Source organism: Sceloporus occidentalis, unplaced genomic scaffold (genome assembly GCF_023333645.1).
Source record: "Sceloporus occidentalis isolate IW3139 unplaced genomic scaffold, rSceOcc1.0.p SCAF_2, whole genome shotgun sequence".
Lineage (NCBI taxonomy): Eukaryota > Metazoa > Chordata > Lepidosauria > Squamata > Phrynosomatidae > Sceloporus > Sceloporus occidentalis.
The window spans coordinates 86261657-86288855 of NW_028316982.1; the positions used below are offsets into that span (position 1 = coordinate 86261657).

General features: G+C 43.1%; 3 protein-coding genes across 5 annotated transcripts; 2 read left to right on the forward strand and 1 right to left on the reverse strand.

The window, feature by feature from the left end:
* The first annotated feature begins 16611 nt into the window (after positions 1-16611).
* LOC149318638 (uncharacterized) lies at positions 16612-18421 on the forward strand. The gene is made up of 3 exons (XM_089508341.1): positions 16612-17621; positions 17793-18305; positions 18416-18421. The coding sequence occupies exons 1-3, from the start codon at positions 16980-16982 to the stop codon at positions 18419-18421; spliced, it is 1161 nt and encodes a 386-aa protein (XP_089364467.1). The 5' UTR covers positions 16612-16979.
* A 483-nt stretch (positions 18422-18904) lies between these two features.
* Positions 18905-20154, forward strand: LOC149318639 (uncharacterized). 2 transcript variants are annotated; one of them, XM_089507840.1, is made up of 4 exons: positions 18905-19316; positions 19425-19580; positions 19693-19827; positions 19946-20154. In XM_089507840.1, the coding sequence occupies exons 1-4, from the start codon at positions 18959-18961 to the stop codon at positions 20080-20082; spliced, it is 786 nt and encodes a 261-aa protein (XP_089363966.1). In that variant the 5' UTR covers positions 18905-18958; the 3' UTR covers positions 20083-20154. The 2 variants fall into 2 exon arrangements, with proteins under 2 accessions (XP_089363966.1, XP_089363965.1); XM_089507839.1 differs by having other exon boundaries at positions 18905-19580.
* A 75-nt stretch (positions 20155-20229) lies between these two features.
* LOC149318640 (uncharacterized) lies at positions 20230-23096 on the reverse strand. 2 transcript variants are annotated; one of them, XM_089507842.1, is made up of 3 exons: positions 22088-23096; positions 21731-21976; positions 20230-21391 (listed from the first exon to the last, which is right to left on the reverse strand). In XM_089507842.1, exons 1-3 carry the CDS (start codon positions 22563-22565, stop codon positions 20595-20597), a joined length of 1521 nt encoding a protein of 506 aa, XP_089363968.1. In that variant the 5' UTR covers positions 22566-23096; the 3' UTR covers positions 20230-20594. The 2 variants fall into 2 exon arrangements, with proteins under 2 accessions (XP_089363968.1, XP_089363967.1); XM_089507841.1 differs by having other exon boundaries at positions 21731-23096.
* Positions 23097-27199: the final 4103 nt, after the last annotated feature.

Consider the following 27199-nt stretch of genomic DNA (forward strand, 5'->3'; position numbering starts at 1 on the left):
TAAAATAAAACATGTCAAGACCACTAAAAGGAAAGAAAACATATGCAAACTGAGCCGGTAAATTTGGAGAAGCATTTTCACTCACCGCACAACATATTATCTTCACTACAAAAAATAAAGACTTCTTAAATGCATGATTCTTCATCATTTAATTAACTAGTGTAGACTGAAACTGAGTATTTCAATCAGTGGTAAAGTGATGGAATAGTGATTTTAATTAGACCACTGCATGATATTTAAGACCTCTATGCAAACAAGACTGTGCAAAGCTTCAGGTTCCTAAAATGATAGATGTCTGAACTCCTGCTGTTTACATTAAAGAAAGCCAATTTTGCCTTACCTAAGGCATCATTTTTGTTATAACATGGAAAAATGAAAAAACAACATAGTTCTTATTTTCCCATTAGCTACTGCGAAAAAAAGTCTTCTTGCCAAGTGAATACATAAAATATTGTTAATATTCAACTGGTGCATTATAGCACTATATTTAGAAGCAATTTAACACAAAGCAAATTGCATTTAAATGTACCATTAAGGTTGTATCAAAAATGTCATGGAAGGTAAGATTAATAAGTTACTTTGTGCTTTTCCTTTCATATGCAATAGCTGTGGGAAATTAAAGGTTATTTATTATATATCAAGCCCTGAGAAAAGCATTAAACAGGAACATCACCAGCAGCTATATTAACCAACTTTTGCAATTCCAGATGTTTTGCACTTCAGCTATCATAATCCCTGATCACTTATGGCTGAGGCTTTTGGAAGCTGATTATCTGGAAAACTAAAGGCTGAGAAGCACTACCCTAAGAGCTTCTCATATGCCCTTCCCATTTATTTTACTAAGGAGAACTAGCTTTCTATCAAAAATATTGGAACTCGATTTTAGGTATCACCAGTAACGTGATGTAAATTGCTTTTATGTGGTTTACCTCCTGCAGACCTTCCCAATGTGACTTTAAACTTTATACATAATCAAAAGTGATGGGTAAAGTCATGTTCGTGATTTGGCAATTGTATCTGGTAGGTACCATTCTGTATCTTAACAGTCAATACTCATTTAATGACTTAGAAAATTGCTCTAGTGTGTGTAATAACTGATGAAGAGAGAAATGTGATTAATGAAGTAGGAAGAGTTGCTGTATGTATAACCCACACATATTCGTTACATATGTCTGTAATGAATTAAGGGGGGGGGGAGGTGAAAGAAACTCTTGGCCTCTTTTCTTTTCCTGCTAAAAGCAGATAGTACTACACAGGCCCCAATTTGGAAAAGGACATGTTGGAGGGAAGGTAATAACCCTTCTCTCCCAGTCCAATTTTCTTAGACAAATTCTTCCCCAGGGCCCAATTAGCTACAGAATCACAAACGTAGACACAACATAGGCAACTTTGTGCCTCAGTAACAATAAAAACTAGCATCCATTATGACCTGAGATTTACATTTCACAGTTCTACTAAATCTACTAAATCCTTTAACTGAAACAGTTGCAGCTGCAAACAGCTGCTGCTTCTTTAGTTGTATGTACATTTTTATAGTAGGAGTGAAATGAAAAAAGGCAATTTCATCATTTTTCTTAGACAACTGCGCCCTTTTAAAATGTCTTACTGTGGTTTCATTGTTTCCCCTCTTTAACTACATTCCCATCACTAAGACAAACATTTTATCATTTCATCATTTCTTAACTTGCAGGCCAAAATGAAGTTTTATTTTTAATTGCTTTCAAAGTGCAAAATGTATTATTATCAGACATGTATTCTTTAGCTGTGATGCATTCATTTACTTTACTGTGGCTTTGGAGCTCATAGAGGGTTTGTAATTAGGTTGTGTAACCATGCAAACCTTCAACTAGTGTGCTGTTTTTCAAACAGTTTTGCTCTGCATTTTGCAATAAGGAAACACTACAAGATGCCATGAAAATTATGCAGTATTCTCTTTCATCTAAATGCATAATACAGGAGAGAGCTGTTTCACAAATAATTGTTATAGTTTTGTTTAATGCTGGCTAAATTCAAAGGTGAAAAGATATCCTGTTCAGAGAAGCCTTCCCAGACATCGCATAATTGTCGCTTACTATCTGATGTTCTGTTGTTGACTGTTTATTGATCCATTTCCTGTATTGCTATGTACTGTATATGTATTATCCTACTTGTGAGTATGTATTTTCCCTGGATAATGATTAACCTTCCATTTTGAAGCCAAGCCCTCCCTCCTGTCCATCTGCCTTGGTCCAGGCCTCGGAGGTTGAGAGGAACTGCTGGACCTCTTACCCTTTCCCGTCACCACTCCCTTCTCCTTCTGTGTCATGTCTTTTTAGATTGTAAGCCTGAGGGCAGGGAACCGTCTAACTAAAAAAATTGCATGTACAGCGCTGTGTAAATTTACAGCGCTTCATAAATAAATAAATAATAATAATAATAATAATAATAATAATAAGTAATTTAGGGTTTCCAGAGTGAAAACTGGAGTGGATTCATGTACTTTTAATGGTTGGGTAGAAGAGAGAATTCCAACAGGTGTGGCTTGTCACACAACCAAGTAACAAGCCACTGAAGATTTCTGCTCTACACAGCTATGAAAGAAACAGGAGTTTTCTCTAGTTTTCACTGTGGCAACCCTAGGATCCATGTATCTAAGGTACATACCAATCCCAATGCCCAACAACCCTATTGTTGACTGGAAATTACTAGTACATATTATTACTTCCAGTTTACAATAGGATTTGACAACTATAATGGATTGGGGGCCAGTTCCCCACCATGGGGTGCATCTTCTCCAAAACAGGAAATGACTGGAAGTTCACATCCTGCCAGATTTGAAAAAGAGGAAGCCTTCCCCCACACTATAGCCCCCAAGACACTTTATGATTCCCTTTCCAGGTCCTCTGAAAACCTTCAATGAATTATTTTAGCAAAACCTCCCCTATGTCCCATTTCCAGCCATTTTAAGCTAGGAGAAACATTTCTGCAAAACCGAAAGTGATGGGCTCTTGGACCTCTATTGGTCAAAGGGTGCAAAAATGTGGTTAAATAGCTCAGGTTCAATGGCTCCTAATCCTAAGTAGTTACTCACCCCTGAACTAAAGCAAAATCTTCCTATATACTTTAGAATTGTTCATTTCCAGTGTTGAAAAGGGAATCCCAGTATCCACAAAATGTCTAGGATTCCATATCTGTCCTACTCGCCATGCGTTGCCTACCCTGATTCTGAATGACATTCTTCATATGTAGCCTCGTACATCCAGCACAACTGTATGTGCCGGGAATTTAGGCAGCTGCATTATGCCAGGTAAGTGTAGGAAATATTGGTATTTATATTAAGCAGAGCTCAGTGTGCCCCTGTGCAACCTGAGCTTCTAGTGTAAAACAAGATGGAAATGTAAAGGATGCTCTGATAAGGGTAAAAAACAAAACATAATTTTATGTTGCTAGCAATCCATTAAAAATAGGAAAATAGCTAGACAAAAGCTCCTTATACTTTGGTAGAAAAGTCCCTGAGTTTGACTCTCATGTGTGCTTGTATGACCATCCTGAGACTGAGAAGCCTCATGGATGTTTCCTTCTCAGACAAAGGGTTGTCTCACTTTTGGAAAGAAGGGGAGAAAGTACAAAGTGACCCCTATAAACAGGAACCAAAAAAGAAAAGCTTGAATTACACAGACTGGGGATCATAGAGAGAAAACAAGTCATGCACTTCAGAGTTTCCTCTCTATTCCTAATATCCCTACTAAAGAAACAAGCATTTATGACTCTTCATGTCCAAGAAATATTAGTTGTCCACCTTGCCCAGAAGTTGGTAACTGTAGTTCTCCAAGGATGTTTGGTCTACAGCTCCCATCAGCTCTAGGCAGTATAGAAAGATTATGGGAACTGTCATCCAAAAACAGTTGCCAACCCTGGCATAGCCCTAGGAATGGAAGAGAAAATAATTTGGTTTCATACACATTTTAATATGAATGTTCACACTTCATAGATCACCAGTCTCTGTTTTAACTTGATCAGGCTGTTCTAAGCAATGATGCAAACTACCAATGATGGTGAAATTGTGGCGTGTTACAGACCGCCCAAAAAAGGGCGGTCTTATGCCGCTGCCGGTTGCTGCGTCTGGGAACCGCAGCAGTCAAACCGCACAGTTCCCGGGCGCAGCAAGAAAGAAGCGCCAAAATGGTGCTTCTTTCTGCACTCCGGAAGTGGTGCTGCAAGGCGCAAGGCGCGCACTCGCGGCATCACTTCTGCCATGCGACGTCCGGATGCTACACGTCCGCGATGTCAAAATGCCAGCGCCCATCTGTATAGGGTGCCGCCATTTTGACGCACTCATTACTCACGAGGGGCAAGGTGATCAGGAAGCGCCACCCCTCACGCGTAACGACAGCGCCTCATGGGCCCGTCTGTAACGCGCCTAAATGAGACAAGTAGAGCCCTGTGCTCTTTCAAGGAAGTATAGAAGTACAAGAAAACCAAATGCATCAGAGGTGGAGGTGGCTAAGCAGTAGAACTACAAATTATAATGGTTCTCGCTATTGTGTCTACCTGCTTCTGGGAATTGTAGTCCAAAAAAGGATACTTTTCCAATCTCTGACATATGGCCAGTCCACTGTAGAAACATCACTGAACAATTGATATTAGAATACAGCTTGTGGCAGTACTTGTATGGGATTATTATAAACAATAAGTAAAGGTTAATTACTGAAAAGTTAGTTACTACATGGTGAAGATTTCTTATCAACCAGGGATTATTTTGGAAAGAGAGGGATTCATTGTGAATGCTGCTGAAAATGTTCTTCTTTGAACTGAAGCCTTCAAGAAGTTCAGATGCTATAGATACGACAACTGTAAAATACTGATTCCTTTAAAAAGTCTCATGTGCTTCCTTGCTGGTGCAATCTCTTTCTCTCTCCAAAATATTCATTAAATTTTAACATTCTGTCTTAAACCTTAAATAGTCATACAAAAGTTGCAGAAAATTCAAAAGTGAGCAATTAGAATACTGAATAAATGTCTGAAATAAAAAAAATAGAGTTTACTTGTCATACAAATATATTACTTTGTGCCAGATGGGTTATTTAAATTAGATGTTTGTTCTAGTGCTGAAATAATTTAAAAGGCTGTGTTATGTTCACACAGCCATGAAATTATGTTGCTTTTCATCCCTTTTTATATATTCTTTCTCCTATAGTAGTCTGAATAAGGAGGTTATACACTGAAGCTCAGGTGTAACATAGGATACATGAAAACATATTTACATATGCAACCTGATGTTTAAATATTGCTCTGTGCCACCAGTTCTCTGAATCTAAGGAAGGAGAAAGTGCTTTTTTTTACAGGATCCATGTCCTTTCTGAGAGCAGAGCACTGGCAACTTATGGTGTCATAATATCTGTTCAAGCTTATTCATTTATGACTAAATGAATCACTCTAAAGTATAGAACATCATTCTAGAGCTTGAAATGATCAATTTATCTATTAATGTATAGGCTATTGAATAAGTATCATCTATGTGAATCAACACAGAATAAAAAGCAGATTGGACAATGGAGTAATATGTGATTTTCACTTTCTCCTGCTTTTGAAAGTTTGAGTCTCAACTTCATTCAGTCTCACTGATGAAGAGGTTTATACTTTTTAATAACTAGAAAACTTCTCATCCATCCTTAGGTAAAGGTGAGCTAAAGCTTCAGCATTTTCAACACCAGAATGTACTTTATCTCAAATGTATATTTGAGAGCCTATTCCATTTCTTTTTTAAGAAATAAAACACATATTTAAATGACAGAAATGCTGCTGCTATGACCAAGCTTGAATCTAACTGCAGTGTATTCCAATTCATCTGGTAGAGACCAGAGGTGCTTTCATACTTCACTAGCATTTTATTCATTTATTTTTATTTATTTAATTTATACACCACCTTTTCCCAAATCCATGACCAACAACCATAGCAACATCATATGGAACCCTGGGATTTGAAGTTGTGGGAGTATTTAAAATTCTCAGCCAGAGAGCTATGGCACGTCAACAAACTACAAATTCCAGAAGATACAGCTGTTGAAACAATGGAATCATAGTGCTATCACTGTGTAATGTGAAAAGACTTCAGGGTGCCAAATGACAAGAAACATCAGTCACAAATCAACATAGTAACTATACATTTTGAAAACTTGTTCTTAGGTCAGATAAAGGGATTGGGAATTAGGTGTCCCCAGAAATTATCCGATGGGGGGGGGGGGATGGAAGCAATGCGGATTGCTCCAGTTCTTATCCCATCCTTATCCCATAATTGCAGAAAAGATTATCACACACATCACACTTATTCCATCATTATCCTGTCAATGAATTGGAATTGTCCAGTCACTTTTCAGTAACGGAACCTTCCATTAATGAAAAATGACAGGACAATTCCACTTCACTGACAGTATAATGATGGGATAAACATGATGTTGTCCGATAATCTTTTGTGCGATGTGCAATAATTCCAATTGACTGATGAAATAATGATGGGATAAGCATGACGTTATCTAATAATCTCTACACGATTGCACAATAAGCATGGGAAAAGGACAGAAAAAGGATATCCATTTCCCAGTGTGATAATTCCCAAAGTCTTCCTTTGGAAACTCTATTTCTAAATTTTCAGCTGCCGTCTTTAAGTATGCAAAGGGATCTTGCAACAGCTTTGAGGCTTACTGAGAGAAAGAAGCTTACTGAAAGAAAGAAACATGAACTTTTCATAGATGAGAGTCTACTTCAGCTGCATGTGCACTGCAGAACTAATGCAATTTGACACCGCTTTATCTGCCATGGCTCTGGAATTCTGGGATCTGCAGTTTTGTGAGATATTTAGCCTCACAAAAGTCAGAGAGCTCTGGTGCCACAACAAATTACAAATCCCAGGATTCCATAGCACTGAGCCATGACAGTTTACTTGGTGTCAAACTGCATTATTTCTACAATGCAAATTCACCTTCATCAGACGCACAGGAAGTAGACTCTAGTCTACAAAAGCTCCTTATGCTACCAGCTTCTTCCTTTCAGTTAGTCTCAAAGAAGCTACAAGCTCCCTTTGCATACTGGTTTTCCAAACTAACACAATTATGTTTTTAAAGTTTTTAAGTCACTCCAGTGCTAGAAATTTGGGAACTGAAGGAAAAATATAATTTAAGCAGGCAGAATTCTTATCTGGGGATCAATACCTTTATTGCCCCAACTCATCCTAGCTACTGCAGCAGACCAAAACCAACATCTGTGATCACAGCACAACCTCTACACCTTTGACATGATTCGCATAAGAGGCCTGTTTGTTCAAACTGGTCTGAACATAGGTCTGGCTGGTTTGATTTGTGTGACATTATTCTATGCAGGCTGTTCTGATACTCTCAGAATCTGAAGTGACATTTCTAGGACTTCCACATCTCTCTGGTCAGAGAGCTTTTCATCTGTAATGCAAATTTTTCCTTTGCTTCCCCACAGAGTTCGACATTTAGCTAGTCCTTCACGTCATACACACGGGAAATCTGAGCTTTTCACTGTAGGTAATGCATCTTATCAGGACATGTAATATCAGTTTTTTGGGGAACATCTTAGAAGAGAAACGAATATTACCGAGGAGAATAAAAAAAAGAATACATTGCTAGAATTTACCAGTTTATTAGTTCAAGTGCAGCATGCTGGTTACCAGTTTCCCACTCCATATTTTAGACTGTGATAATTCCTTGTAGAAAAATGAAATGACTCAGAAAATCAAACATTAGAAGAGAACATTATGAGAGGCAAACATATCCATATGCAATCATTTTAGCTGGTTATGATTACATAGTTTCACAATTTTTACTTGGGCGCCATCTTTCTGAGTGAGCAATGCATATGCAGTTCTGCCACAAATAAGTAACATTTGGAAAGTTAATATTTAAACATTATGTTAATATCACCACCAGCACTACAAACAATAAACAAAGGAAACAAGTCAACAAAACCCTGCTGTTCCCTGCCTCCCAAAGTGAAGGAAATTTATCACAGGTTCATAAAGATACAGGGAGACAAATTCACTGTTAGATTTAAAGAGCCCAAATTCAGAGTCAGATGAAGCTCTATGTGAAGTAATCCAGTTTTCACTCGCTGGACTAAAATGTGATGGAGACTGGATTACCTCCCCCCAGCAATTATAAAAACAACTGGTGGGATCACTTGTTGAAAATTATATCAGAGAAAGGTTTAGGCGCCCCAGTCTTTTCTTTCAAACTGCAGCCTCAAAAATCCCAGAAAACAGCCTACCTGTAACATATAGTTCCCTCCTAAGATTCTGAGGGACGAAATAGATCGGTGGAAGTGGTGGCTTGAAGCTGCCCCTTCTGAAGCCAGATTGGGGCCATGGCAACTACATGCTGCAGTCCTAATCCACCCTAAATCCACCCGAAAAAGAAGTGGCAAATAGCTGCTCCTTTTTTGGGCAGCAAAAAGCTGGTTTTTCCACCTGCACCACAGCCAGAAGCCAGCTTCATGGTGTTTTGATGTCATGTGGCATGTAAACACTGCACCGCTAGAGCATCATGAAGCTGCCCCTATGTAAATGGCCAGATGGCTTCTGTGCTCCCTAGCTGCCTGGAAGGTGGCACAAAGGGGCAGCCTCTTTCGCCCCTGAACTTTCAGTTTAGTATTTGGCCAGCTTATATCCAATCATAAAGCCTTACTGCCTGCCTGCCTGTGCATTTCTGACAATTGTTGGTTAGACTAGGTGAATTTTTAAATGTACAGACTGATGATAAAATGCCTAGTTTACATCTGAGCTTTTAAAAGTAGTTACAAAAACAAGGCATTATTCATTAGAGTTGTATATAAATAGATTGATCACTCTCATCAAATAAATGGACTGAATTTCTCTGGGGGAAGGAATTCTCAAACACATTCTGAAGTGAAGCTCATCATTAGTACTGGCAGGTTGGTGACTATTTTCTATCCTCCATAATGTCCTAGATTTAGCATTGTTTCAGAGCACTGTGGGGATGACTACCAAATAAATTTTGTAGAGTATCTAAAGAACATTTTGCAAAGTGAGAAACAGAAACATCTCATTATTCATTTTTTAGAAACATGTCTTCAGAGAAATTACGGGTCACACGTACAATTCAAATGTATAGCACCTGAGCAAAAGAAGGAATGAGAATATATGGAATAAATACTTTCTTTCATCTTTACTATTTTACATGCCACTATGTAGTAGATGAAATTCCCCAAAGTAAACCCAACGATCATGACCTCCTTATCTTTCAGTCACTGTTTCTCTGGCTATATCCATAGTGATGGGAAACCCCAGCTTACCATCGGAGCTTCTGGATCTGTGGGGAAGACAAGCTGCCCGCACAACCAGCACCCACAACCAGCAGAACTGTCTGCACACTCCCTGGGCCAGTGGCTTGTCCAGCCCAGGGCACCTGCTCCTGACATCTTCCTCCTGCCCACCATGGTCCTCCCTCTGCCCCCCCCCCCCCACTGGCACACAGTCCACGCACCCAGGGGATTCTCCAAAGTTTCCAACCTGATTTGGGACAAATGAGGAATCTTTTTACTCCTGGAGCACAGATTGGACTCATGTTCCATGCATCATCTAAATAAGTTAGTGTAAGAAGTGGGTGGAAACATTTCCCCCCCTCCATGCTGAAACAGCCTCTGTCTTCCCAACAGAAAAGGAGAAGCCTGGGCACTTATAACTTTTTAAAGAACTCCTCTTTATTTTTAGAATGTGTTTAGATGTTCAAATCATATTTTCTTATCAATTCTGTAAGATACTCTTCTGGAAGATACTCTGTATTCCTGCTCTTTTTTGTGAGATGTCTTGCCATCTCTTATGGCATCTTCAATTTCTCACATGGCCTGATGTTCATTTCTTATTTTGCCTAAGTTCAGAGACTATTCTAAATAAGTCGTATAGTGTTTGTTACAAGTTTGGATGCTCAGTCCTCTCAACCTAGCCAAGTGTTTATTGAGTTTGACTCTGCATTTCCCACATATTCTCATGAATCCTCAAATAAGAAATTGATAGAACTGGTTTATCTCTAAGGATCTAGGTGGGATTCTGTAAAGAAAGGAACCTTCAGTCTGGGTGAGATTATATTTACATTAAGCATATGAAAATTACAGATATCCTATAAGGATTAGGGAGAAAAAGATCACCAAGATAAAAATAAGACAGATAGTGTTGACCCAAGATATTTTGCTGTCTGAGATGGAAGACGAAATTATATCCTGTGGTAGCTTACTTCAAACACCATATATCATACCTCCTGTAATTGTGACATCTATTGTACCTGCTGTCAGCAGGCAGGAATATAGGATGCAGGGCAGACACAGCTCTGTCCTTGGGCACATTTATATCCTATGGCACATATAGCTCTTGTCTTCCCAAAATGTTACCACTCATTCATTTTTCTTCCAATATCTGCTGTCTTAATTGGCTGCCTTGCTTTACCTCATGTAAGAGCCATGTAAGAAAACAGAATGAGCATTTGATGAAATAAGTATGTTTTTTATTCAAAGTTTTGATCCTTGTCCTCCCAAACTGGAACAATTGGGGAGTGGTTGATGTCAAATTTAGGGCCAAGTTGCATATAACTTTCAATATGTAATGTGTGTGTTTTTCCCCTCACTCAAAATATGATCCCACAGGTCATATACTTACTCATGAACAAGAAAGAAGTGCAAATGTAACTGCATATGCTCTTTCTTTTTTAAAAAATGTAGCCTTTGGCCCTTATTTGATTATTGTAGCATTTTTAGTTCAGTGTTGTTGTTGTTTTTGTTTAATTTACTTTTCATCTTATTTGTTTTTAATAGGTTGGTTTTTTTACTTCCTTTATGGAAAGAGAAACAGACATTGTTGTTTTTTAGCGCGACTATTCAAATAATCTCACTCATGCATTCCAGGTGTCTTGTTCACACATGGAACTTCAACTAAGTGCATCTCTGTGAATTCTGTTGCTCAGACATGGCAGCACTTTAATAAAGATGGAGTCAGTGATATGGATGTATTCAAAATGTGTTCAAGGCTTGGAGAGTTTTATCCCAAATTATCTTGGGTCTATTCGGATCAGTTATTCACACAGCCGAGAATACAAATCTTTTAGAAAATCTCGGGCTGGAAAAACCCTGAGATCATTTATCCCAGGTTAGGGGGGTTGGGACCCCTCTCAAAAAAAAAAAAAAATACTTCATCTGATGCATTCAAAATGCATGTGAGCAACAAATATTCAATCTGGATTCTACCTGAAGTGTAACCCCCTAGAGAAAGACAAAGAACTTGTGGAAAAATAGAAAGAACTTTTAAATGAAAATTTGTGAGGGGGAGGAAGAAAATAAATGCAAAGGACCTCCACCTGAGAACTGGAAAATTACTGTCAATAAGATGTAGTTGCCATGGAGGAGAGTCACAAAGGACACAAATAACACATAACGTTGGAAGGAAAAGGCCACAACTTTATTTAACAGCTGAAAAGTAGGGTTAGCCTCAAAGCATGAGGTCCGAATCTGTCATCAATCTACCCCTGGTTGGTCAATGAACCCAATTGCTTGGTCATGGCCAAGCTTCAGGATGACATAGGGGCAACTGGTGAAATGCCCTTTAGCAACTCAGGTAACCGACTGATCGCCTGTTTGCCTCTCTGCCCCTAGTCACCAGTATATGCTGAATCCGTGTTGCCCCTGCAATGGCAACACTGCATGTCCCCAGCACTCCCGGTTCCCCGAAGAACTCCTGATCTGGTGCTATGCAGCCCTGGACACCATGCCCTCCAGAACTAAGACCTATGCTACTGCCTTTGAAAACTTGTGATAGTGCAGCCCAGAAATCTCACAGAGGGAGAGAGGGCGGGAAGAGCCAAGCTGGAATGGCACCGATCAGCATCCCACAAGGCCCTTAAATTGGCCATTCCAGCAATCAGAGGCCAAGAGGAGACAAGGTACCTCCTCCGCCAGCTCCTAAGTCAATCCACTATGCTGCACGACTTGGTGTAGCCAATCCCAAGGCACTTTTGCTCCTGGTTCCCACTGGGAAATGTAGTTCCCAGTGCCGAGGAGTGGAAGAGCCTCCTCTTCCTCCCTCCAAACCAATAGGAGCCCAGCTGGCCTTGGCACAAAGCATGCCAGGACCCAGCCAAGCTGAGAGCCAGCAAGGAGACTGCTTCTCCCCCAGTACGGCAACCAGCCTGGCTCGATAAGTCAGGCGGCCCTATTCAGCACTTGTCTGGATGACAAAAATTTCTATATTTGTTTAGAAAAGGGATAGAAATTATGTAACTTACCAGGTGCTGTTGGACTGGAGCTCCTATAATTACTTACCATTTTCTGTGCTGGATAGAGCTGCTGGGCCTTGCAATCCAACATCATCTTGAGGTCTGCGTGATTCCTACTCCTGATTTAGAAGCTTTGGTGTGATATTTGCAGATTTGGGAAATGTGTGGCCATGTTCCCATATTAAAGCTTGGGGGAGCTACATTTTTGGTCTACAGCTCTCAGAATCTACCAGCCAGTATGATCAAAGTTATATTCCAAAAAGTAACGTTCCTAAGCTTGACTGGCAAATCTTGAAGACAATTCTATCCTGATACAAAGGAAGTACATTACCTAATGGAGACACTAGGCCTAAACTCCCACATGCTTACAAGCTTAAGCTTGGGATAAACATCTGAGGAGCTGCTGTAGCAGTATCTGTATAAGTATCCATCCTGCATTAATATTTTGCATTCATATTCAGTCTGGATATTGGTGGGATGTTGGTTAAACAGATTAGAGAACACTGAAAGGGATGAACAAACTGCCATTTTAAAAGACAAATCTGGAAAAGGAGAGTGCTAGTGCCATGATGAAAAGGCACTTTATGGAAAGTGTTCTGCATAGTAGTACACCAATTTGTTTTCAGAGCCAGGAACAGCAGGGAACATTTGTAGACAAACAAAATGTAACATGGTAAAAAGAAAGCAATATAAGAATATTTCTTATTTTATTTTTACTTCTTTGCCTTCGTGTTTCACTGCTGGTGTTTTCTGAAACATATTGCTTTTTATCTTGTATATTCTAGGGATTTCTGAGTCCATGTCATGATGAAGTTTACTTGTTTGGTTAAGATGCACATTAAATGAGGAGAAAATCCCATTAGGCAAAATTAAACTGAACAATGTGTCTAACTAGTATATATCTTGCCACAACCCGGCTGTACCATTCATTTTTTAAGACAGTTCTAGTCTGTCGGATCCTACTTCTACAAGTGTTATGGCACAACAAATTGTTGTTGTTTTTAAAAATTCTGCACATTGACTTAGCCACTGAGACTTAACAATAAGTGAATTGTTAAATAAAGATGAAACCAAATCAGAGCCAAGCTAGACAATATATCCAGCATATTTTCAAAAAGGAATGCTCCATTTGTTTGTCTAACTAAATAATTTTGCTTAATTATGGCATTTGCTTTTAGCATGTATTATTTTGTGACAGAGTCAGACAGTTCTGTGCTGAATCATACATCTCCAAGGGAATCCCATTTTGAGACGAAAAACAGGATAATTGGACTTAATGTCTACTTTGACCTGCAGGGTTGTTTTTCCAGGGACCCTACAGTCTTTATATGAATATATTTTATAATTATGGAGCATTAGAAAGCCCTTTGAGGAATGGCTCTGACATCAAGGTGAGCCTGGCACTATGTTACATTCAATTGGTAATGGACTTCATTGCTTTAAATTAATTCAGGCATTATTTCTTTAGATGCTGAGAAAGCCTTTGATAAAATTTACTGGTCTTGCTTAATTTTGGATTTCCTAAAATATTTCTGAAATGGATAAAAGAATTATGTTCAGCCCCAAGAGCATAGATTATGACCAGTGGATTTCCCCCATCCTTTTTTTCCACATTGAAAACAGTATATAAGGCAGGAATATCCATTGTCTTATTTAATATGCAACTTGCAACCCATATATGTGATATTAGATAAAATTTCAAGATCAATGGATTTGAGCATGTCAGTTTAGAATTTAAAAATGCTCTTTTCTCAGGTGATCATTTGTTGTTCTTTTCAAAACCACAGCAATTGATCCCTGTTTTGATGCAGTTGATTAATAATGTTGGTAAAATATCTGGGTTTTCAATTAACTGTTCCAAGTGAGAAATATTTCCAGAGGGAGAAAAGATGGATTCTATCATATTTAAAGCATGGCAGATTCAATATTACCCAAATTGTATTACTTATTTGGGCATATAATTCTACCTAGGGACTTATTTTGGATGATTAATCTTAATATATGTAAACTGATAAAAGATATTGCACAAGATTTATAGAGATGAGTGTACTTAAAGATGAGTGTGTGGTAAGGTAAACATGACAAAAATGAATATTTTGCCTAGAATTATGTTATTCATGGGATTCCTTTACTTATACCTTATAAATATATTCAAAACTAAATGTATTTTATAGGAGAATTTTCAATGAAAAGGATGGAAATTCCAGCCAAATGGGAAAGTTTCAGCTTTCCAGATCTTCTTACACATCGGGCATATCTGTTATCTTGCATTTATTGGCAAATATATCTACTTGAAGTAAGTATACAATCCATGTTGATCCGCCTTAGGATCTTCATTTCCAGCACTTCTATTCAAATGGACAGTAGTTGGTTCTCTAACCCTTTTTAATTTAAAAAAGGGTGAAATGTTTTCAACAATTTCAGCAATTAGAACTGTGTGCCAAATATTGTCTTGTCAATTGCAATTTCTTCCATATCTATTCCATCAGTTGCATGACTGGTTATTCTCAGTTAACCTTCCATACAGAAACTTCCATGGTTTTAAAAGAGATGAGTTATCAATCTAACATTAGCCTTCCTCACCAAATACATTAGGAGAAGCGTTGTTCCCATGATCTATCAAACTTGTAATGCCATACAAAAACCTAAAAGATAAGTTTGGATTAGCAAGAGCTATTCTTAAAAAACCCAAAAACAAGCAAACAAGCAAACAAAACCTCTGACTCCCAATAAACCATACATTATTTTCTAAATGCCCTCAGATTGTAGTTTACCACAACCAGAGTTTGGGTTATGCGTCATCAATTCTTTCTGCTGAGAGGATGGGGGAAGATGTTTTATTTGGCCTATGCAGGCAGGCAGGCAGGCAGGCAGGCAGGCAGGCAGGCAGACAGACAGACAGACAGACAGACAGACAGACAGACAGACAGATGTGCTGCATAATAAGCATCTGTAGACTTGAGTCTACTTCCTCAAATGAGAAGGTCATTTTTTTATTCTTTTCAGCAATCCTCCGTTCATCCCATAGTGGACTTTATCATTCTAGGACTTCCAGATTTGAGGTACACATTTGTTCCCATCCTTTGTTGCATGTCTTTCTCTCCTCCTCATAATTATGGCTCTTCTGAAACTCCACACATTTAAGAACCCCCTGTGAAGTCACACTGGCTTCTTCAAATGTTCCCCATTTCTCCTTCTAATGAGAACAATTTGCAATGGTGCTTTCAATATTTCAACACTTAGAATTTCCCATCCTCTTGAACTTGCTCCCCCCCTCCCCAGTTTTACGATTCAGTGGCATAGATTCCTATGAAGTTCCACTGGATATTTTGAAATGGTCTTTCATAAAGCTTGTCCAATTAAACTCAGTTTTCACATCTCTCACTAACATGAATTCCAATATGACATGTTCACTTTCCCCCATGATACCTGTTATTTTTACTACATCAACAAATTTTTCTCTGTTGATTAGGATTAAAACAAGGATATCAATCCCCCTTTCCCCCATCTTCCACCTTCTGAGATATAACATTTTCATTAGTACAAGTTCAATATTTATGGGATATTTATTTCTTAGCAGAGTTAAACTTTCAGCAGATGTCAAGAAAAGGATAGCTGAAATCATCTAATAACTATTGTGGCTTGTTTAGGTGAACACTTCATACTAAGTCCAAAGAAAGTGCCATGTCTTCTGGTAGGATGTGTAGACCATTGTTTCCTGCCACAGTAATATACTCTTGTATAGTACACTCTTGTTTTAGTCCAAATGCTGCCAGTAGGCTCTCCATTCTCACAGTCATGATTTTCTGTACTAATGTATACATTCTCTTCACTTAATAAGATTCCCTCATCCTTTTCTGATGTGTATGTTCCTTTGGAACAAGTTAAATGTGAAATGATATATTTCAGTCAGATCATACTTGCCATCTGGTAATGGTATTTCAAGTTTATTTTATCGGCACCTATGGGTACTATATCTCCCTAATTTCCAATTTTTTCCCCTCCTTTGTATTCTTGTCCCTAGCCCTTGAATTCCTTGTTAGGTCTGGTCTTCCCACCTCTTGTGTTAGTTTAAAGCCATCTTTATCAGGTTTGCAAGGCTAAGGGCATTCTTCCTATCAGTCCCTGCAAAGGACAGCCCATCATTCACAAAGACAGGGGAGGCAACCCCAGTAGCAATTGCTAGGCATAGAGAGAAAACAGAGATAGAAAACTAGAAGGAATATAAGAGAGGAAATATATGGCGGGCTACAGACGGGCAGGGAAAGACGTCTTGGATGTGTATTCAGCTCAATACGGAGCCTCCAGACGGCCCGCCCCGGGGGCGTGCTTCAGGTGTTGGAGCTTCCACACGGGGGGCAGTGAAGACGCCCCACCTGGGTCCATTTCGGACCCGGAGCTTTCATACGGCCGCCTCGGAGGACGCTGCAAAAAGAGAAGCAGCTTCCGCACGGGCGGCGCAAACCGCGGCTTTTTTTTTTCTTTTGCCGCATGAGAAGTGCGCAGCTGCGGCAGTCAGCCAGCAGCCGGCAAGTTCCCTTTTCCCAACTGCAAAGTGCGCATGTGCACCGTTAAAGGGCCCAGGTCCCTTTAAACTTTTTTCCCCGCCCTGCCCAAGAACAAAGGTGGCCTCCTGCCAGCTGGTGATCAGCTGGTGTTGGCATCCTTGCCCGCTTGCGCATTGCGAGTGCCACCACTGGCATCATGGATGCCTCCTCTCCTTTGTTCCCTGTGGTCTTAATGAAGCTGCAATGCACAGCCACAGCTGTCGCCGCTGCCACCGCCGTCTTCCCTGCCTCCTCTGCCCCCTCCGCCTCCATTGCCACTGCAATGGAGGTCCCATCATCCACCACCATGACAGCTGTAGACTTGGATGACAGCAGCAGTGATGATGATGATGGCACAGAACAGCGAACGGCAGCGGCTGCCATAGCGCTTCATATGGCTACTGTTGGCGGTGCCATGGCCCTGGCCAGAGTGGCACGTCTCCGCCGATGCTGGCAGGTCCCTGCATCGCACGACTTGTGGGACAACTTTGTCTCAACCATATGGTCTGACGAGCAATGGAGGCATTTCTTCCGAATGCCCCGTGCCCTCTTCCACAGGCTTGTGGGCATCCTGCGCCCAGAACTGGAGAAGGCAGACACAGTGATGAGGAAAGCCATCCCGGTGGAGAAGAGAGTGGCCATTGGTGTCTTTTCACTGGCACACAAATCCACCTATATTGTGACGGCAGCGCTGTTTGGGACTGGCGTTGCCACCGTGGGGGAGATCGTGGTGGAGTTTGCCCTGGCCATGGAGAAGCTGCTGCTGTCAAGGACCGTGTACCTGGGGAACGCACGTGAGGTAGGGACAGCCACACCACCTTCCCTTTAATCTTTGGCAGCCCTGTGGTATTCTGTGTCAAGTGTCACCCCCTCACTGTACATTTGCTGTTCTTGCTATGGTGCAGTTGCGCATGTGTAAAAGAGTTGTCATCTCAATTCCTCTGTTTCTCTCCCTTCCTTTCCCCCACAGATTATGGATGCCTTTGGTCGCCGCGGCTTTCCACAAGTGGTTGGCCTCATGGACGGGTGCCACTGCCTGATCATACCACCCTTGGGGCTGAGGAATGCCTATGTCAACAGAAAGGGCTCCTATTCTGTCATCCTGCAAGGGACATGTGACCACACAGGAAGATTCGTGGACGTGGAGCTCGGGTGGCATGGGTCAGCACACGATGCCAGGGTGGCACGGAATTCTCTCATCTACGAGGCCATGGAGGCTGGCATCTATGTGCAAGGGAACCCCAGCATCAACATCAGAGGCCAGCAGATCGGGCCCCTGATACTGGCTGACTCTGCCTACCCCATTCGGAAATGGCTCATGACACCCTTTAAGACCCCACGCACTCCCAGACAGAAGATCTTCAACAAGAAGTTGAATCGCGTCAGGGGGGCCGTGGAAAGATCGTTTGGCAGATTGAAGGCGAGATGGCGCTGTCTCACTGCCCCACTCCTGGTGGTAGAGGAGAACGTGGTGCCCATCCTGGTATCATGTGTCATTCTGCACAACATCTGTGAGACCAAGGGCAGGGTCCTGGATGAGGGCATGCGATATAGGCGCCGTTTTGTGCTGCCCGCCCCGGCACCAATCACAAGGGATGAAGAGAATGCCAAGAAGGCAGCAGGGGAGGCTGTGAGGGATGCCCTGGCAGATTTTTTCCTGACAAGGAGAATCTGAAGGATGGCTCCTGTGCCATCATCTGTGATGTCAGAGTGCATTGTTCTGTAATAGCATAAGCACATGAATAAATGTATCCCATTATCCACAGTTTGAGTCTGCCTATCATTCCTGATCTGTGCTGTGGGCATGTTTTGCCACGTGCCTGAGGGGGACACACACAAACACACACACACAAAAGGTCTCCTGGCGCCTGTTTTCCTGGGTGAAAAAGATACATCAGCTCCAACTGCCAATTGCCCCTTTGACAATGTATCAATCTCCCTCAAATTCAAGCTTTCCTAATGGCCCATTTGAATGTATCAATGGGGTACTCAGAGGGCATCTATTGGGGGAGAGATTCAAACTGCTCCTCTGAGAGCTTTCATTGGCCTAGGACCACCTTGGCCTAACGGCCCTGAGCCACAGGTGCCCATATATACCCGTGCGCAACTGTGAAAGACCCCAGGACGGCGATCAACATGGCAGAGCCACGCAGGAGGGTCCCGGTCCGAATCGCCTACTGGACCGATGAAGAGGTCGGGATCCTCCTGGACTCCCTGATGCCACAGGCAGCCGCGAGGAGGGTGATGGCCAGCACCAACAAGCCCAACCGGGGGCATTTCCTCGAGGCATCTCGTGCCCTCCGAAACCGAGGGTTTCAAAGAACGCTGCACCAATGTAGAGTTAAATTTAAAACTCTGAAGGCAGCGTTCTTCGAAACCCTTGAGGATTTCGGAGAGGCGCCCCCGGTTGACAGGCAGCCACCATTCTTCTCGCGGCTGAAGGACCTGTGGATCAGGGGAGATCGGCCCAGACCGGAAGATCGCCGTCCTCCAGGTAAGTCAGAGCTCTTGCCATGCCCTGTCCTCCCCTCCTTGACCCTTCCCTTGCCCTCCTCTCCTTCCTGCATGGTGCCAATGCCATCCCTCCTCTTCCCTTCTGCAGGCGTGCGGCCGAGGCGGAGGCGGAGGGAGGGAGGGCACCCTGCCAGGTCGCCCTCTCCACCATCCTCGGGGGACGAGGATGTCCCCGAGGGTGGGCCACAGCCAGGACCAGCTGCTGTGGCCCCTCCGCAGCCAGAGCAGGCTCCTCTGGCGGAAGGTAGGTCCCCAGGGTGAGGGGTGGGGGTTGCCTGCCTGCAGCCCCCACGACACTTGTGCCCTTATCTGCCATGCCAGCATGGTAACTTGGGCCTTTCCTTCCCCTTTTGCAGGGCTTCATGTCCTTGCTGCTGCCGCCGTCGCGCAGGAAGAGGAGCCTGGGCCGAGCCGCCGCCTGCCAGGACAGCCAGGGCACTTGGCCCTCGATGCCAGTGCCCTGGATCGTGTCCTCCAAGCCCGGCAGCAAGGTAAGTGTAGTGGTGAACCCAGGGAAGGGAGCGGGGGCACCCAGAAACCCTGCCTGTGGGAGTGGGTGATGGGCTCCACAGGCTGACCCTAACCATCTTCTTTCTTTTCCCCCCACAGAGAACCGGACGGAGAGGAGGTTCGCTGCTCTCGAAGCAAAGGTGGACAAGCTGGCAGAGAAAGTCTCCTCCATGGAGGAGACTCTCCAGGAACTCCTCCGCCGGCTGCCCGCCCCACCGCCTCCTCCCCCTCCCTGAAGCAGCTTCCCTTCCCTGCCCCCTCTGCCATCCCCCCTTCACCACCCCCCTTCACCCTCCCCCTTCCTTTTGTATATATGTACATAGTGAAAATTTATTGTTATTGTTAATAAAAAAGTTTATTTTTAAAAAAAAAATTGTGTGGTTAATTATGCGCAACTGCGGCGGTGTGGCTGTGAGTGTGAATGAGATAGCTTAGGCGCAACTGTGCAGTCTAAAGCTAAGCAGGAGTGGTGTGAGGTAGCAATCTCCAAACTCTGTCCTCCCAGGCATTTGGACTTCATGTCCCAGAATCCCAGACCACAGGGCAAGGTGGCTGGGGATTCTGGGAGATGAAGTCCAAACGCCTGGGAGGACAGAGTTTGGAGATTGCTGGTTTGGGGACCAGTGAGCCAGGCATGGTGGGAGGAGAGAACAGGAAGGGTAGAATAGGGTAGATGGGCTGGGAGGGAACACATGCCCTGGGAGGCGAAATGATGTCTTTATGGGACATCATGGGACCTAGTGCCTTTTCAGTGCTCCCTGCCCCTTGATCCCAGGCCCAGGCCCCCTCTAGTTGCCCTTTGCCTTTGGGGGCGGGGTGTGGGCGGTGGGACTGCCACTGACTGACTGAAGAGGCTGGAGGATGGGCCAGCCAGAGGCTGCTGAGCCGGTTCCACCTCCATGGCAACTGCCTGCTCCTCAGCTGGAGGGACTGCTCTTGCTGGGGGCTCCTGTGGCCCTACTTCTTCCTCCACGACCCTGGGGACAGCAGCCCTGCCTCTTCCACCTCTTGCTGGGGGCTCCTGCTGCTCAACCCCTTCCTCCACGACCCTGGGGACAGCAGCCCTGCCTCTTCCACCCTGCTCCCTACGTACCCTTCTGCGTCTCGGGCCACCCTGCCCTCCCCTCATGACCTCCAGCATTTGCCCCATCAGAACAGTCTGCGCTTCCATGCTGGTGTTGAGTCGCCTCTGCTCCTGGACTGTGGTCTCATGATGTTGGTCTGACCTCTCTAGTGCTGTCTCCTGGTTCTGAACGCCCCTCAGTTGAACTTCCAGTGCCCTTTCCATGAGCTCCCTGCGGGACTGTCTGCTCCTCTCCCTTTCATCACAGGCCCGCTGCCCCTGCTGCATCAGTGCTGTCATTTTCTCTTCTGAGCAAACCTTGAGCACATCCACAGCTGCCACAGTTCTAGTAGCTGCTGACGGACGGACCCTTTTCTTCTTGGTGGCAAGGCGCTCCTCTGCTGACATGGCAGCTATGGGATTAGCTGCAGGAGGTTCTCCTTCTCCTTCTTCTTCTTGTTCTGCTTCAGTTCGTCCTCCTACTATGGGACATACAAGCAGAGAGTCATAGAAGCCTACAGTTAGCAGAGACCCTGAGGTTCATCTAGACCAACCCCATTCTGCCATGCAGGAACTCTCACTCAAAGCTGTGGCAAAGGGTGGAGCTTCAAACTAAGGGCGTTGGGAAAGGACAGATTTACATGCAAGGGAGGGGTGCCTTAGGAATGTGGGACACATGCAGGACATGACCATGCCAGGGACACTCACAATCCTACTTGCACAGCAACCTTGCAAACATACCAGCACAGTAAGCAGTGAATGAGACATGCCACAATTGCGCAGTTGAGCCATGCATTTATAAACAAAAATATAAGGTTTACCTTGCATACTCTCTTCGGTCTCACTGCCATCGCTGGCGGGTGCACTGGCCCGAGAGAGAGGTGAACGGTCACGGTAGCTGCTGGTCGTGGAAGAGGATCCAGCACGAGATGGTGGTCTCCTTCTGGAGCTCCCAGCCTCAGCAGACATTCGTCTGAGCACGGCACGGGGGTCCAGAAATCTCTGGCTGCTGGAGGAATCACCTGAGTCGGGGTGTTCCTCCTCCTCCTCCTCCTCCTGCTCCTCACCTATATGACAAGGGACAAGGGTCATCTCTGGCCTGTGCCTACCCTGGGGCCACATCTTCCCCTTGTCCCATTCCCCCCTGCCTTCCCCCCAGGGGCCCTGGCACATCTTACCCTGACGAGGCATCAAAAGGTCTTGGGCACATTCAAGCTCCGGGGTCTGCTCCTGCTCCTCCTCCACCACCACAGGCTCGGCTCTGGCTGGCTGGCCCGCCGGGACCCTCACGCGCTCCCCACTGGTGGCTAGTCTGTGGGGTCTGATGCTTCCATCACTTTTGATGAAAGCATGCAGCTCCTTGTAAAAGGGCGGGGGGGCGCCCTTTGTAGTACCTTTAGCCAGGGCATCTCTGTATTGTTTGTATTGAGATTTCAGCGACTTGCATTTTCGGCGACACTCCTCCAAGGTTCTGTTGTGGCCCTTGACTTTCATGGCTTCTTCCACTTCTCGATATGTGTCAGCATTCAGGTAGGACTGCTCCAGTTTCTGCAAAATGTTTGGCTGGGACCATATAGCTATGAGGTCAGCCGTCTCAGTATGAGACCAAGACGTCCCCCTGCCTTTTTTCGGGGTGCTGGTGGATGGCTGAGCCATCCTGCCTGGTGGCAAAGGGGAGCCGCCACACAGCTGTGCCAGGAGCAGCCGAACTGTGCCCGTTCCCAGGTGAAAATGGCGCAGGAATGTGTGTAGGGGGTCACTTTAAATCCCAAACTTTCCCTTATCACTTTCTACAACCAAAACATCCGCCGGCAAAACTTACAACTTCCCGCGATTCTAGCAACGCATGCGCACAAGTGGCTCTAGGGTTAGGGTTACGAGGCTTAAAATGCGCCGCAGCTGTGCCGCAGCTTCCACAGCTGCATGGCAGCGGACGTTGCAATTTAAGCTTGACTGCAAACCACGCATGTCCCGGACCCCGACCCATTATGCGACGCAGCTGACACGGAGCTTTTAAACCGGCAACTTATATTTGCGGCGTAGCAATTCTGACGTACCGGTGCAGCAGCTTACATACGGAGATGCGCACGTACGCCGCAAATCAAAAAGAAGCGGAAAAAAGCAGCACCTTTTTAATGCCGCTTCTTCCCGCTTGGGGCGTGCGGGGGGCGTGTTCATGACGGCATTCAGGGAAAGCCCGTCTGAAGGCTCTACCTTCATGACGTCATGAGTACATCCCTTTTTGCCCGTCTGTAACCCGCCTCTGAAAGAGAGAAAGAAAGACCCAGTTTGCTCTGATCATCCTTAACTGCGGTTTGAAGACCCACCCACAAGCCACATACTTTTACAGCAGCAAGCCAAGGGAGGTGACCCAGCAACCAAATTTCCACTCCAAAAGCAGATTGAAAAGAGAAAGAAAGAAGTAATTAGTGCAGGACTTGTGAGTAGTGACCTTTCTTGGCAAAACCTTTAGGAGCTGCCTCTGTAAAAGAAGGATGGGAGGGCTAATTCTTTTTTTTTAATGCTAATTTCCCTGCAATATTAACTGTTCAATGCTTTGCACATGGAACACTAGCTCCAAAAATGATCTTAAAGACAACCCAAATAAGTGTCAGTTGTTTTAACATATGTGGGCAATCTTCCGAGATTTTGCTGTAAATGACATCTGATGAGCACAACAAGGGTTGGTGGAAGAACCTGCTCTCTGACTGTCTTCTTAAATGTGTAAATAGAAGAAATATACTTTTTACAACAACAACAACAACAACAAAGTTTCAAAAGATGGATAAAATTGGATGATTCATTAAGAGAATAAATGAGGTGTTTAAGAGCTAGAATAACTGCAGGACAGAGGATGAGCTTCAATAAGTGAAAAATGGAACACGACTAGGATCTGAATCTCAAATATCTTTGTAATCTATTAATAGCTGCACTGGTTGAGGATGAACAGACTAGCTGGTAGAACACAGATGCTGACAAATCAACCTATCCTCCCAAATAGCCCAATAGGGAAAGGTTAGAGTAAAAATGTTTTCAATATTAATGGATGGAAAGGAATATCTGAACCACCTAGGGGCAACACTACTGGGAGGTAAGGAATATGTTTCCTGTTGTAAGACGATGGAGTATATTTGAAATTAAATCAATAACTCTTATTTATATGAGCTTTCACTGTAGTAAACACACACAGTGCAACACACAGCCTTTATTTGAAGTATTGCTGTAAACCAGTGTGTGAAGTTTCCATATTCAGTGAACCACAAAGTACCCAACTGTGTGACTTACCTCCAGTGTAAAAACTGCAGCTCTATTAAGCTGTCACCTGGGTTCATTAACAAATTAGAAACACATGTCTCATTCCCTCAGTGAATATTTTTTATCACCAAAGCTAATAATACTGATGCCATTGATTGCCTCTGAGCTCTATTTACCACCACTCAAGAGATACATAATGAGTGAAGAAAGATCAGTGTGAAGTTCTTGATAACTACCTGCAAAGGTTGACTCAGGGGATTAGAAATAAATACAATAGGATTCCTAATGAGAAAAATAACTTATTTTGGAGGAATAAACAATAAGTTTCAGGTATTGCAACTACAACATCTGTCCATTGAGAACACATAGTGATAGAAAAAATTATCACAGAGACAGAGACAAGAGAATGCCTGAAAGTTGTTTTCTCAACTGATGTGATTTGTGTTGGTAGGTTTTCAAAAGAGCACCTGATACAGACAGGCCAAAATAAAGCTGCTTCGAGTCACTTTGGAGGTATGCTATTTAAATGATACATGTGTCCTAAGAGGTTGGAAACCACGCCAAAGCCACGCTCCAGTCCTAAGGACTGGAGCGCAGCTTTGGGGTAGCTTCTGACCTCTTAAGATGCATGTGTCATTTAAAAAGCATGCCTCCGAAGTGACATGTAGCAGCTTTATTTTGGCCTAAATGAGCCAAAGACATTGTAGTGTAAGCTATCATAGACTTTGGGCCAAAACAGGTGGCGCCGATGGGGCATCTTGGAGCCACCCCATTTAAGGCCCATACTTCCAAAGTGACCTGAAGCAGCTTTATTTTAGCTGTCTGTATAGGGCCTAAGAGGCAATTCATGGCATGCAGGGTTGACAGTCAGAAAGCAGCTATTAACAAGTTTGTATTCTACCTGAATACCAAATGGAAGTATTGATTTCAGCCATGTATTTCTTTGTAAAATTTGCACATTATCCACAACCATGAATTACATGATGAACATATTTCTGTCTTTGTGAAGGGACCGCACCCCAAAATACTGGATTTTTGGGTATCTCCTTTAGTTTATATAAAAGGAAAAACTTTTGAAACATCAAATAGGGACACATCCCATATATTAAAAGACAGAAAGGTCAAGCTTCCTGGCCCTCAAATAAGGGACAGCCCCTTTAATAATCCTAGATTGTGGAACAAGTATAAACTAGAAGAAAAAAAAACCTTCTCTCTTGCATGAAAAACACTGTAGTACATTAAAGATACAACTACAACTCATATACAGTTATCCCTCCCAATTTGTGGTCTTGCCATTCATGCCTCTTGGTCTTTCTGGATGGCAAGACAGAAGAGACATAATGGCTTGCATGCCTTAGGTGCATGCACAGCACCACACGCAGGAGCGCATCCCGATTGTAATCAATGGGGCTCCAAAATTAGCGATATTACAAATTTGCTGGGGGAGGGGGTCTGGAACGGATCCCCCGTGAATTGGAAGGGTATAATAATTTATTTTTATCCAACTTCTCCCACAGGATTGTGGCGGCTTACAACAGCAATAGAATACAATATAAAATATACATTATAAAATACATCCTATTATTCCTTTCCTCTCAACACAATACCATAATAAAATACCATTAAAACAATCAGAACAGTTAAAACAATTGAAACAATACGCTGCATGGAGGTGGGCAGTTTGGAGTGTTCTATGTAATAATTCATATCCATGGGAGACCAAGTGGGCTATCCAGGAAATGCCTGTCAGAAGAAAATCATCTTGACAGCTTTTTTGAAACTGTCAAGAATGATAATGTTGCAGGTCTCTTCTGGCAGACCATTCCATAGTTTGGGAGCAGCAGATGAGAAGGTCCTCCAGGTGACTGTGACCAACCTAGGTTTTATTGGTTGCAGTAAATTTTCCCCAGAAAACCTAAGTGTGCGGGGTGAATTATATGAAAGAAGGTAATCCCGCAAATAGGTTAGACTCAAGCCATGAAGGGCTTTAAAGATCATAACCAAAACCTTGTACTGTGCACGGAAACTAATAGGCAGCCAGTGAAAAGATTTTAAAAAGGGAGTTATATGGTCACCTCTAGCTGTGCCGGTGATTAACTGGCTGCCATATTTTGAACCAGTTGAAGTTTCCAGACTAGGCACAAGGATAGCTCCATGCAGAGCACATTACAGAAGTCAAGTCATGAGGTTACCAGTGCATGTACCACAGTTTCTATGTCCCCCAGTTCTGTGATTAAAAAACAAACAACCTTAGAAGTAACTAGTTCAGTTACTTTTGGACAATGAGAGAGAAAATAGGTGCTGTTATTAAAATAGTAAATTTGTAATTGTACTGGTAAGTAATTAAAGTGAGATTCCAAGCTTTGACCCAAAGTCAGTCTCCAGCATCTCCAGGTGGGGCTCAAAGATCTCTGGGTGACTGCCAAGCAGTGTATGCATTACTGAGCTAGACAGATTAGATACAGATTGAGTCTATTTTATCCAAAATTAGGACCAGAAGTATTTTGGAGGTTTTTCAGATTTTGGAATATGTGCAGCTACATAATGAGATCTCTGAGATGTGACCCAAGTCTAAACATGAAATTCATTTATGTTTCACATATATCTTAAAAACATAGCCCTAAGGTAATTTTCTATACAATATTTAAATAATTTTGTTTGTAACAAGTGTGTATATCTTGAAACTTTAGAAAGCAAAAGTGTTACTATCTCAGCCATCCATGTGGTTAATTTTAGACTGTGGAGTATGTAAGATTTTGGAATTCCAAATAAGGGAATCTCAACAGGGTTCGGCAAGTCAGAATGATAGATCAATAAAGGACAGTTTATCGGATACTGCCATAGACTAAAAACTGAAAGTGTAATATGTGAGGTGTCTACTGCTACATTAGAAAAGAATTCATAGCCATTTGGAAGTGCACAGTGAGCACAGTACTTGGCCATGTCCCACTCATTCCAACTGAACATCCACAGAATAATCCCTACAAAGTCTTGCCCCATTTCTAGTCATTCTTTCTCAGATTTTCTCAGTATCG